Source organism: Hippocampus zosterae, chromosome 12, assembly GCF_025434085.1.
Source record: "Hippocampus zosterae strain Florida chromosome 12, ASM2543408v3, whole genome shotgun sequence".
NCBI classification, from domain to species: Eukaryota; Metazoa; Chordata; class Actinopteri; order Syngnathiformes; family Syngnathidae; genus Hippocampus; species Hippocampus zosterae.
In genome coordinates this window covers 13,840,266-13,852,332 of record NC_067462.1, presented here as the reverse complement: position 1 = coordinate 13,852,332, position 12,067 = coordinate 13,840,266, and the positions used below count along the sequence as shown (strand labels likewise).

The following is a 12,067-nucleotide window of genomic DNA, read 5'->3' as shown; positions in this document are numbered from 1 at the left end:
ACTAGAGCTATTGAGTGTCACATGTTGATGAGTCATCGAAATTCACATTTTATACAGACAGTGTACAGTATCTGCAAAAAAAACCCTCAAAGCTTAGTTTTTAGATTCAAGAGATCCAACATTTAATAAGTTTCAAATAATTTTATAAGCATGTTTTGGATGTTGCCTTTTTTATACAACTTCAAATCACAGTAACACATAACTCGCATTGTTTTTTTATTATTGATTGATTATTGCATTTGCAGGCATTTGTGGATTTATTCAAGAGACCCAAATTTCAGAATTAGAAAAAATTGTATTGTCTGTACACAGTGTGACTAAATATTGTAAATAATGGTCACGGATCTAAAGCAAGACTTACAACAAATCAATAAATCAAATTTATTTATTTGTCAATTTATTTAATCTGGCACCTCTTGCAAGATGGCTTATACTTTCATGTTCATTTTTTAAAATTATATTAATAATTACCAGAAGATGCTGAATGTTCAAATTAATTTTTTTTTTAATTTAGTACCCCTTAGTTTTTGATGTTTTGAAATGATTTTTGTAGTAATTTGTGGGTGGTTTACTACTTTTGATCTGAGAGCATACTGGCAATATTAGCTTAGCATGTTTCTGCGGACGCTGCATTACAGTATCTATTTACCGCATATAATCCACAGTCTCCAATTTGCTGCAGCACTCAGTATTTTCTTTTGTTTGTTTTGCCGACCTTTCTGATGAATTGATTTTGAGATCTAGTAATGGGAGAGTTCTGTTCTCCCTGATCGGTATTTTTTTTTAGTTATTATTTTCACCATGTCTCATTACAACCGGTCCATTCAGTGTGACTTGTTATTCACAGTTTCTACCTAGTATGTCTACAAGCCCTGTTATTAGCTTGGCATCCGTCAAGTGTCAGCAGTGGAACACTCACTTTTTGGGGACAATTTACTGTATAAACCACAGAATAGGGGTTCCAGAACATCCGAACCAATTTCCTTTTCTGCAAGGGTGACAGTTACGGCCTTCTCCCACCGGTATGACAACCTGTAATTATGGACACTTTGCTTGACCCTGTGATCTTGGTGGCAGAACTTGTTTTGAAATGGCTCCAAAGGACTTATCCAACTTGGTCAGTCTCCAACTGTCCTTCTTAGATCTTCCTTGTTCTTTACCCATTGTTCTGAGTGTTGGTCACTATTGTCTGTCATTCCAAATCATTAATTAAAAAAGTAAAGATTAATATGGCATTCATGCCCACAACTGCACATGTGAGTGACTGAGTTGAATGAAAGCAACCCAAATCATAAACTATGTGTTAGTAATCTGATACATGAGTTTGTGTAGCTTCACTACCAGGCTGTGTTTAGTGGCCGAAATGAATGTGAATGCTTTCAGTGTGACATCAGTGTCGCGCACACTGGCCCATTGTAGCCGGCGGGCACCAAGATTCAAAAAGTAAGCCCACCAGCTCGTGCAGGTAGAATGGACAATGGTTGTGGTTTTAATGTGAGAGGGCTGGTGGCTAAGCGTGTTTTTGGGTCCACTGGCTGCTGAATGATTAACAAGCTGCCTCAGCTTCACACAACTTAAAACAGAGGCTTAAGTGTTTTGGTTGTTGGAAATGGTGGAGGCAATGTTAAAAGTTATTCTTGAATGCTGTGCAGCTTGTCACATGGACACATTCCTGCATGAGTGGCCCCCAGCATGGCATCCTTACAAAAAGAGCATTAAGGGAATGGCAAGCATGCTAAGAATGTGCTGAAAGATGATTTTACATCACAATCTGAGCACAAAGGGCTTTGTTTGGTATTTTTGTTTTATTGTTTTTGTTAACATTTTGCATACGGAAGAAGAACACACAGATGACTCAAAGGATTTGAAGGGTAGTCCATCTTAGCTGAATCTTTTCTTTGCATACGCTCTAGTTATTTTAGTTTCACTTTTCATTTGGAGACATGAAATACGGCCACGATTCTTCCTTGTTTCATAGCACTACACCATTTGTGGTGTCTTCATGTTTGTTGTCTTAAGATGCACATTTTTTGTGTTTCCTCTTGATTCTTGTGATTCGCATGATTCATTGACAGCTGAGGCTGTGTGGAACGTTTTTGAGTCATTAAAATCCCTGAAAAAAAATCTGCACAATTTGAAGATACTGCACTTTAGGTGGCAGGTGTGTAGTTGGCCAGTCAGGACATGCAGGCCACTGTATTTGGTATTCTCTGTGAAATCAATCATAAAAAAGTAATTTAGCCCTTTCATGAACCATGTAACCTGATAAGATGATAAGCTGTCCACTGTAGCAACCGCTGTCCCTGAAAGGGTTAATCAGGATACTGTGCTTATGACTCCATGCAAGTTGCGAGGTATATCAATATATACAAAGAATATGCCTACTGCCCTCTTGAGTAGCAATCCCAAACTTGGACATTTTTTGATGGACCGTCTTCAAAACAAAAAAAACACGAATCATCAAATATGCAACCACCCAAGGCTGACATTACGATTAATGTTGTTTTAATTCGTGGAAGTGCTATGTCTCTTTAATGAGCTGGACACGTCTAGAAAAACATCAAAGGCTTGTCTTTTAATGTCGTCCGAGAACATGTTTGAAACCGAGTCACGCCTCCCATTAGTACGTGACCCTCACAAAAACCAATGGCGGAAAAAAAATCCAGCTAAGCGCTGTTCATGCTCCACCTTTAAAAATGACAATTAAAATGTTGTTACCGCCAACTAACAACGTTTCTTTGATCATTTTCTACTCCGCTTATCCTCATTAGGGTTGTGGTTGTGCTGGAGCCGATCCCAGGTGAGAAGTGGTGTACGCCCATGGAATGGTTGCCAGCTAACCGCAGTTGTTTGGTCAGCTCACTAAAATATTTTTATTGAGTCTCTGTGTGGCCACGCACGGTGGTTGGAGGCCCCTGTTTAAGATTGTTGAATTCATAAGCACAGATTGACTGGTCTGGCGGGAGAGTTGAGTCTTCATATCGGTATTGGTGGAGGCCAACAATAGAAAACTGCATATGACTGTGTATAAAATAGAATAGAAAAAAAATAACTGTGGAAGTGGCAGTTAAAATACATTTGATAGCTTTCAGGAATGTTGTTAGTGTGTGTGGTTTATATTTTACTGCACCCAAACGTCAAGTCTAATATGATGTTGCACCTTCCCTTGCTGTGTGGCTTGCTGCAAAAGACTCTGGGCCAGGTATGGGCTGGGCTCCACATTTGACCTGTGTACAGTCTCTGACCGGCCCTCTCAGTGACCCTCAAGTCAAAGTAAAATGTAAAATATACGGTGCCTTCATTTTGAACTTTATGCTTGGACACAAGTATAAGCAAGGCAGGGAGCAAGAGCTACCTACTTCTTGTTTTGCCAACTTAGCGACGCTTACTGAATATTTTAGGAATTCCGACCCCGCGAGCAATTATTTTTTCTGTTTCTGTTTCTGTTTGTTTGTTTATTGAACATAAAACATATACAGTAATAATTTGACAGAAAATAAGGTAGATAAAAAAGTAAAAAGAAACAAAGAACAAAGAAACAAGTAAAAATGGCAACAGTGGTCCTAATGCTAGCAACATTCTTATTTCCTGCACGGTCGAGGGAAGGGGGCCAAGATTTGGCCGGATTATACTTTACGCAAGTATATCAAACTGCACGTATTATAAATCAGCACTGCATTATACTGTACACCATGTGTCAAAGTCAAGGCCTGGGGGCCAGATCTGGCCCGCCACATCATTTTATGTGGCCCGCGAAAGCAAATCAAGAATGTCAAGTTCGATGATGCCAGCTCAATTCTGAACCAAATTGTCATATGTAATAACGGTCATTATTCTTGACTTCTGATTTTAAAACTAGTTATTCAACGATTTGTTGTGTGCTGTGCATGTAATATGTGGAGGTGATTAAACATTTACCGATATATGGTTTCCCAAAATTCATAACGGCCCTCCAAGGCAAACCGCAACTACAATGTTTGACCCCCCCTGCTGTACACCATAGTCAATAATATTATACTTCCCACTTATGTATGTATGTTGGTGTCCTGATGAAGCACGGCTTGTATGAGTTGGCAGTTGTCATTGTAATGATCACTCGTAATTTTGTTTAAAATATATTTCCTGATTATAAAAACATACCACATTCACAAAACAGAAACAAGACAATGTGATTTTTCTAAAGACAAAGGATGTTAAAAATAATTCTGAAAAAAGTTGATATTTGCATATTGGCTTGGCCCTCAGTAATTACTCCAGTGTTTTATGTGGTCCATTTGCAAAATTAACTGCTCACACATGAACGAGAGCCTCCAGAGAGTGTAAGAAAAGTGCTTAAGTTGACGGCAGAATGCACAGAATCTATCCACCTATCAGGTCAAAACTCGCCAGTTTTAAATATAAAATATGTGTAAGACAGAAAATGCTTTTCAAACCCATCTGCTGAATTCCAAAAGCCATATTAGCACTTTTTCTGGTCATCGCAGGCAACATTTTTGTTCCACAGGAAAATTGTGAGCCAGAATGCAACGTGAGACAATTCTTAAATATGTTTTAGGTAAAACCCTGAGCTGGTTGAAGGTTGAATCAGATATAATCAGTGTAGTTTGAATGTATGCCTCCCACACCTCCCTTTTGTCTCACTGGCATCCGCTGGAACAAAGTGGCCAATCAAAGGTAACATAATCTTCCGTGGGCTTCCTTCAAGATGTGACTCGAGTTACTTAAAGGCCGTATCTCACAGAGTGGTGAAGGTGCGCAACGTAGTGGGTGTTGTATGTTCGTCAGAGTTCGTTAGAGGTTGTGAATGGACGAAAAGATGTTCGCCAACAATCGTTGCAAAAAAAAACGTTTGCAACCTTTCCCGCTCAGAGAGATATTGGCTTAAGTTGTTCCTTGCAGACAAATCCACAAATCTTACAATGTTGGTGACTTTTATTTCAGTAAGGTAATAGACTTTCACACATAATAAAATAGAAAATACATTAAATTAATGTATTTGTTATCACATGTAATTTTACCATTGAAATATTGGTAGTAGGAATCAATATGATGCACATTGATTCCAGCAGTGCAACTGTAAACCTTTTATGCACCCTGTAACCTGATGACACGATAAGCTGTCCACTGTAGTAACCGCTGTCCCTGAAAGAGTTAAAAATTCAAATCTCAGACCCTCCATTCTTCCAATATGAAATATGGAAATAATAATAATCCAAAATAATTAAAACAAGAGTATCAAATCAAACATTCCATCACACTCTTTCTGCTGTTTTTAAGACTCACTGAACTCAGCCTGTTTTGATGGTGTGCTCCTGTTTCATGAAAATGAGCCACTGCTCACCAAGCCAACCTTTTTTGCGGGGCCAATGTCGAGTATGGCTTTCATTACCAAAGGTGGGGGTAGGAGGTGGTGACAGGGCAAGTGGCTTCTATCTGTGGAAGCGGGAGGTCCAAATCGTGAAAATAAAAAAAGAATGGCCATCAAGGAATGGATTGAATTTTCTCTCTTTGGGCAGCCCCTTATCACCAATTTGCCGAATTAGACTAGTTAATTAACAAAGCAGATTTGTGGATGTGGTATATGCAAGGCGCATGCTGCAAAACTCAAAAATTGGTGTTGAATTGCACTGTCTCATACCGTGAGCAGTTTTAAATCTTTCAGTTACATCACTTAGCCACAAAAAGATCCACAGGGTGGTCCGAATACAGTGGCCAGTGTGTTTTCCATGCAGTATGGTCTAAGGCCTCTCAAGGCACAGAACATTCCTTGAACCTACAAAATGCACGTTGTTAGTGGAAAACGTCTCAAACAGCGGATGAAAATATTTTCTCCACCAAAATAAACTCTCCTCGGCTCGTTGTGATTTGTGACCCCAATCGTCTCGCGTGACCCACACTGCCTTATTGTTTCGCATACAGTTTGGCCATTAATCGCCTCAGTGCGGCAGTGTTCACCTTGTGGTCCACAGCTATTAGGTGCATGAGGACCTCACACAAGGATACTCTCGCTGCTTTTCCATGTTGATTGCCGTGTTGTATCAACATGTACGTCGAGCCCCAGAATTTGGAATGAACTGTATGCAGATAATGTATTTGTTGGACCCGGATGAAGCACTACTCTGTTCTATTCTTCAACAAAAGATTTTGTGAACATTGAGCGGATGGTGGGGGTGTGGTGTGCCTCAGTTGCCCGCATGAATAAACATTAGATGTGGTCACTGACACAATTCCTGCGATTATTTGTGCTCAGCCCACATAAAGTTATTGGCTCGCTGACAGAACACAGGAAGCAGCGTGTCTCATGTACTGACATACATGGTAGTGGATGGACAAAGCTTTTCCTTTGCTTGGTTTTCATTTTTCCATTTAGTAGGGTGGCCCGGTGGTCCACAGTGCAGAGGTAAAGGATTCAATTCCAGCTCCGGCCTCCCTGGTTGGAGTTTGCATGTTCTCCCGGGCCTGCGTGGGTTTTCTCCGGGTACTCCGGTTTCCTCCCACATTCCAATAACATGCATGGCAGGCTGATTGAATACTCTAAATTGTCCCCAGGTGTGAGTGTGGGCGTGGATGGTTGTTCGTCTCTGTGTGCCCTGCGATTGGCTGGCAACTGGTTCAGGGTGTCCCCTGCCTACTGCCCAAAGATGGCTGGGATAGGCTGCAGCACCCCCCGCGACCCTTGTGAGGATTAAGCGGATGAGAAAATGGATGGATGACTGGATGGATATTCATTTCCTTAGTGTCTGAGTCATCATTGGGAAAATGGCACCTACTAGCGTTTTTTTAATGGCACTTTTCCACTGCACGGTAACGGCTCGCTTGGATGTGGATATCAGAGTTCCGCAGCAAATTGGGAAAACCACGGCGTGTGGATTGCATCAGAGCCAGACACGCTAACAAACAATACTGGAGTGCATTCTGTCGTAGTTGCTCCTCGGGAAGGAGACATTTTATCAAAGAAGAGACTTGTGGCAGCAAGAAAATGGGCCATTGGAGCAAAGCGGAGACTGTGGAGTACGTCACACAAGTAATAATAAGTCACCCGTGGGTATGTACAGTATTGTCAACTGGTATGACTTCTTTCCCCTGTAAAAATTGTAACATTTTATACACACTCACACACACACACACACACGCGCGTATATGTGACGTTTCCAAAACTAAGACCCAGTCACTAGGTTTCCATTTGACTTTCTCTGCTGCCTCCCAAATCCATTATTTCAAGCTGCACATTTGTACCCACTGTGTTTTAACAGACTCTGACATTTGAGATCTTCAGTGAGGGGCTTGATGGCGAACAATTGTTACTAACTCTTACTTGAAGGAATCCTCCAAAGTACCTCTTAAACATGTCGTGGGCATAAGTGGGGCAGGGGGGAAAGTCATCACGAGTCTCATTCAGCACATTCTTGAGGGGAGCATAAGCTTTGGAGGTTTTGCAGCAAGGATTTCCAAACCTCTGCTGCTGTTCTTATTACCGTAAATCTCCCCCGTCAAAGAAGAGCAGCACAATGTTGCTGCAGTTAGGACCTTTTATCTCACATGTCCGACACCCAAGCTGCAGTGGATGGTAAATGTTTCTAATGGTAACAATTAGCGTGCACAAAAGTTAAGTGTTTGGGTGAGCCCTCTGGCCTTCCTGTTTTAGCTCAGTTAACCCTTTGTTACTTTTCATTCGACAATGCTACAGAAGGAGTGTACTTTACATGGGATGGACATACGCAGTACTCACACAAAACTTGGAGAAACAAAATTAATTGACAAAAACTGTTTTCATATTACGTGGAAAATGTATATTCATATAAGGATATTTTCCAATGTTTTTTTTAATTATCTCTCTTGATTTTATTTCCCTAAATCTTACCAATTGATATTCTATGTGGTTTTTTTCTCATACTACTGTCAATGTAACTTTTTTGTAATATTGCAACTTTATTCCTTGTTGTTTGTTATGTTACAATATTATTTTGCTATTATTGTTTAATCCGTGGGCGGCGCAGTGGTTGACTGGTTAGCACGTCTGCCTCACAGTGCAGAGGTGCTGAGTTGGATTCCTGTTCTGGCCTTACTGTGTGCAGTTTGCATATTCTCCCTGTGCCTGCCTGGCTTTCCTCCCACATTCCAAAAACATGGATGGCAGGTTAATGGAACACACTAAATTGTCCCTCAGTATGAGTGTGAGCATGGATGGTTGTTCATCTATGTGTGCCCTGCAGTTGGCTGGCATCTCAGGGTGTACCCTGCATTCTTCTCGAAGACAGCTGGGATATGCTACAGCACGCCCGCGATCCTCGTTGGGATAAACGGATTAGAAAATGGATGGATGGATGGATGTTTCCATTTTTTTTCCTCATTTTTCCTTTTTTACCATGCAGTGTTGTCAACTTGTCACACTTTTGTCACGTAATTTGACTTTATCGCATAAAAAATCTTGTAAGTTTGTATATCACTATTACTTCTTTTCTTTTTCTTAATCATACATATGTTATTCTTTTATAATATTGCAACTTACTCTCATGATACTATTTCTTCTTTCTTGGAATATTTTGTATTTACTCTTGAAACATTACAAAAAAAAAATCCTGTAATATTCCGACAAATTCCGAGTGTTTGTAATGTTTTGAATTTATTCTTAAAATTGTGAGATGTTTTTTTTTCTCTGAATATTGAAGCAAAATTCTCATAATGCTTAAAATTTGCGTTAAAAGCATATTCTGCCTTTGAAATTGAACAATAGGGGGCAGGATTTCAGGTGGTCACACATATACACACACACATACACACAAACACACACACACACACACACACAGATACACTAATTTGATTGCCTGTGCGAATGTATTTCGGTCTGTTTTGTGTTTTCAACATTTGCTTTTCTCTTCTTCATCCGTCAAAGCCTGAATTGTGTTGCTTGCAAGTGTTTATTCGCGTTCAAGTTACAGAGGGTGTGTTCAGAGATAGAACAAAACATGTTTTTGTTTTGTTTGAAAATCGTCACCGTATACAGAAATCGGATCCTAGGGTAATTCGTTGACTCTCTAAACAAGAAAGACTGTAGATTGGACGAACATTTAGGCCTTTGTATCCTTGCGAGAGAATGCGACACAAAAGCTGTAATCGGAGGAATCATCAAAACCAACCAATGTGTTGCGCGCAACCTGTTCAACTTGCTTATAGTGTATTACCTTACCTGTCATGCCTCCTTGCGTTGTAGCAATGAATATACCATATGTGAACATCAATTGAAAATTTAGATTTTCTTTTCTACCACATCTGCCCATGTGACTTCCTTTCACTCTAGAATAAAATTTGAATATATGAAAAGAAATAAAATAAGCAGCCCTCTCACAGCAGTTACAGTATGTATCGTAAGGATTAAAAAAAAAGTATCCTAAAATATCATGAAATTGGCAACCACACTGTCCGTCCTCAGCCAAGCAGAGTCGGTTTACGACCTGTTTTGCTTTTCTTTGACTGTCAAGATAGGATCAAGTGATGCTGATGAATATTTAGAAAAATATTACCCCAAAAAGTTGAACCGTTTCCATTCGAAGTTGTTCGTCGATATCCCAAAACAGATGTGCATTTCAAAACTGACTCAAACATACCGTACATAAATAAATTACCGGGTATTAATATTTACGAAATAGTGTTGTAATATAACAAGCGCAAAAGGCTCATTGCTTCATGGATTGGCGCAGTTAGAAGTGGGCGTATACACCGTTGTGGGAGTGAACACAGTCGACTTGATTCCCACGCAATGGATGCAGCTTCTCTGATCTACGGCCTAACATAACACATTTGCTACCTGGGGTCCATGCAGGCGATCAGCACACATAACGTACATACATAACGAACTGCAAGATCTTTACATGTGGATGATATAAAGTTGGTTGCTGTGAAGTGGGAACTTGGTTACCTCTTTCCACCCCCACTCATGTGTTTGTGTGTGAAATCCTGACTATTGATGCTATGAGAAATCTTCTTAATTACAGAGGTGGTTTTGAACATGCATTTGTAGGTGTGCACATGTGTGCATGCATGCATGCATGCTGAAATGTCTGCGTGTACACGTGTCCACGGACTGGTGTAAGCCAAAAATGCCAGGAACGATTTTTATTGCCACTCCAACTCTGTACGTGGAATCATAATGAAAAAGGTCATAATGTGACATGCATACAGTAAGTCACTGATGGTGTCGTGGTTCATTAGTCTCACTTGTGTGCACGTAGCGTGGGCACCTTCAGTTCCCACGAAGTGATGGTGTCTCGAATGTGAGAGTGAATTGTTGTTCGTTTCTCCATGTGCCCTGTGGCTGAAAAAACACATTAAAACTACAACAAAACAGCCCAAAGAAAATATATTTTTTGTAATTAAGAGAAACAAGTTTTACTGTTAGAAGCAAGCAAATAAAGTCCCATAAAAAGCGAAACAAAGTTATGTCGCATGGAACAAGAAAAAACAATTCCAAGAAAAGGTCATATTTCAAAATTGTAAGAGAACTTTTATGATTTCAAGAGAGTTTGGGGTCAAAGTCAAATGTCCTCGCCGCTGATGGTGTAGCAGTTCGCTGGGCTTTCTTTCAGTCAGGCAGTGCATATTCAATTCCCACTCAGTAATGGTTTGAGTTTGTCACCCGAAGCCAAGTAATATATCGGCTCCCGGCCTGCGACGCTGAGCAGCACAAGTGGTGTAGAAACTGGTTTGACGAAAAGACATGAGGCACACTGTGCAGCATTCCATTCCGTTTACTTGCGGCTTGGGAATCCAGACTGGGTTGAAAGAAGATCGACAGCACCTCCAGGAGCACCTGAAGCTGCTGCTCTCTGCCCCAAAGCCGCCCTATAGGCACGCCAGAGGAAATACCTCGGACTTCCTCTCCTACTGTTCTCCACATCCTACCTTTCTTCTCCACCCCACCATCACCCCCACTTGTGATCGCATACAAGCACCTCCTCTTCCCAAGCTGCACTTGTACACTCCTAACTTTTTTCTCTTCCTTTTTTTTCCCCCCAGGCAGTCACCAAGAAAACATTTAAGGGCAAAGACTTCCGATCGGCTCTGGAGAATGGCGTTTTGCTGTGCGAGTAAGTATGCTGCTTTTTTTCGTTTCTACTCTCTCGGGTAGCTGGTATGACTGATGATGTTTCCCAGATGGACCTCACCGCCACCTCTGCCGACTCCCCTCTTGTTACTTGCTTCCCATCCAGTAAACGTCTGCTTCAAAGGTGCACAACAGAGGATGCGTTTTCTATTTTGTTTTTATCCGGTAAAAAGTCTAATAATCCCAGGGGATAAAAAGTTTGAATCCAATCAAAATTGAATGAAGGCATATTTCGGGTGTGAGTAGCATTCCCCAAAATATTCGGAGAGTGCATTTTTTTTCAGTCATATCATTAGGTGAATTCAATGTTAATATTAAAAATAATGATAATAAATAAATAAAACGCAAAGTATTGCAACTGTTTGTGGGCAGGGTTTCACCTGAAAAACAAAAGACGGCATATTCCGAGGAAAAAGTCATATCTATTTTTATGTGATTTCAGTTGGGAGGCCCTATTTTGGTAGACTGGGGCCTGTGCGCTTTGAGTAAAAATGGGTAAAACTTCTGGTGTAATGCCGACTCCGACTCCGTGTTATGCCTCACATGCTGCACAGAGCTGCCGCGCCCCCGATGCACAGACATTTGGTGACAGAAAGTAGACTGCTCAATGTAAAAAAACATAACAAAACAGGTGCATCTCTATTATCCTGACGGTCCAAATCTAGGTTAGAGTTTTGGTAAATTTTGTTGCGCGCGCTGCAGTCACAAGGCTTTCCAGGCACCAAGATTGTTGTCTAGTACATGTGCACGTTTTGTTAAAAAAAAAAAGAAAAAAGGAATAGACTTGATTTTAGACTCATTAACACCACGTCCCTCGTGGCACAGGTGATGTAATTTGCAGGTGCAAGCAGACAGAATTAGCTCTCCATGGACATGAGTGGTGGATGTTATTGGATTTCATTCATAAATATGACAACGGCTTCTCTCAGTCCCTCTGAATCATTGGAGAAGTCAATTCATTGAATG

General features: G+C 40.7%; 1 protein-coding gene across 7 annotated transcripts in view; it reads left to right on the top strand.

The window, feature by feature from the left end:
* lmo7a (LIM domain 7a) overlaps positions 1–12,067 on the top strand; it is a 59,226-nt gene that overhangs the window by 674 nt on the left and 46,485 nt on the right. For all 7 annotated transcript variants that reach the window (XM_052082460.1, XM_052082466.1, XM_052082461.1 and 4 more), the window contains one exon: positions 11,014–11,084. In XM_052082460.1, the coding sequence (XP_051938420.1) occupies positions 11,014–11,084 (71 nt within the window). The remainder of the gene's footprint in view (positions 1–11,013; positions 11,085–12,067) is intronic.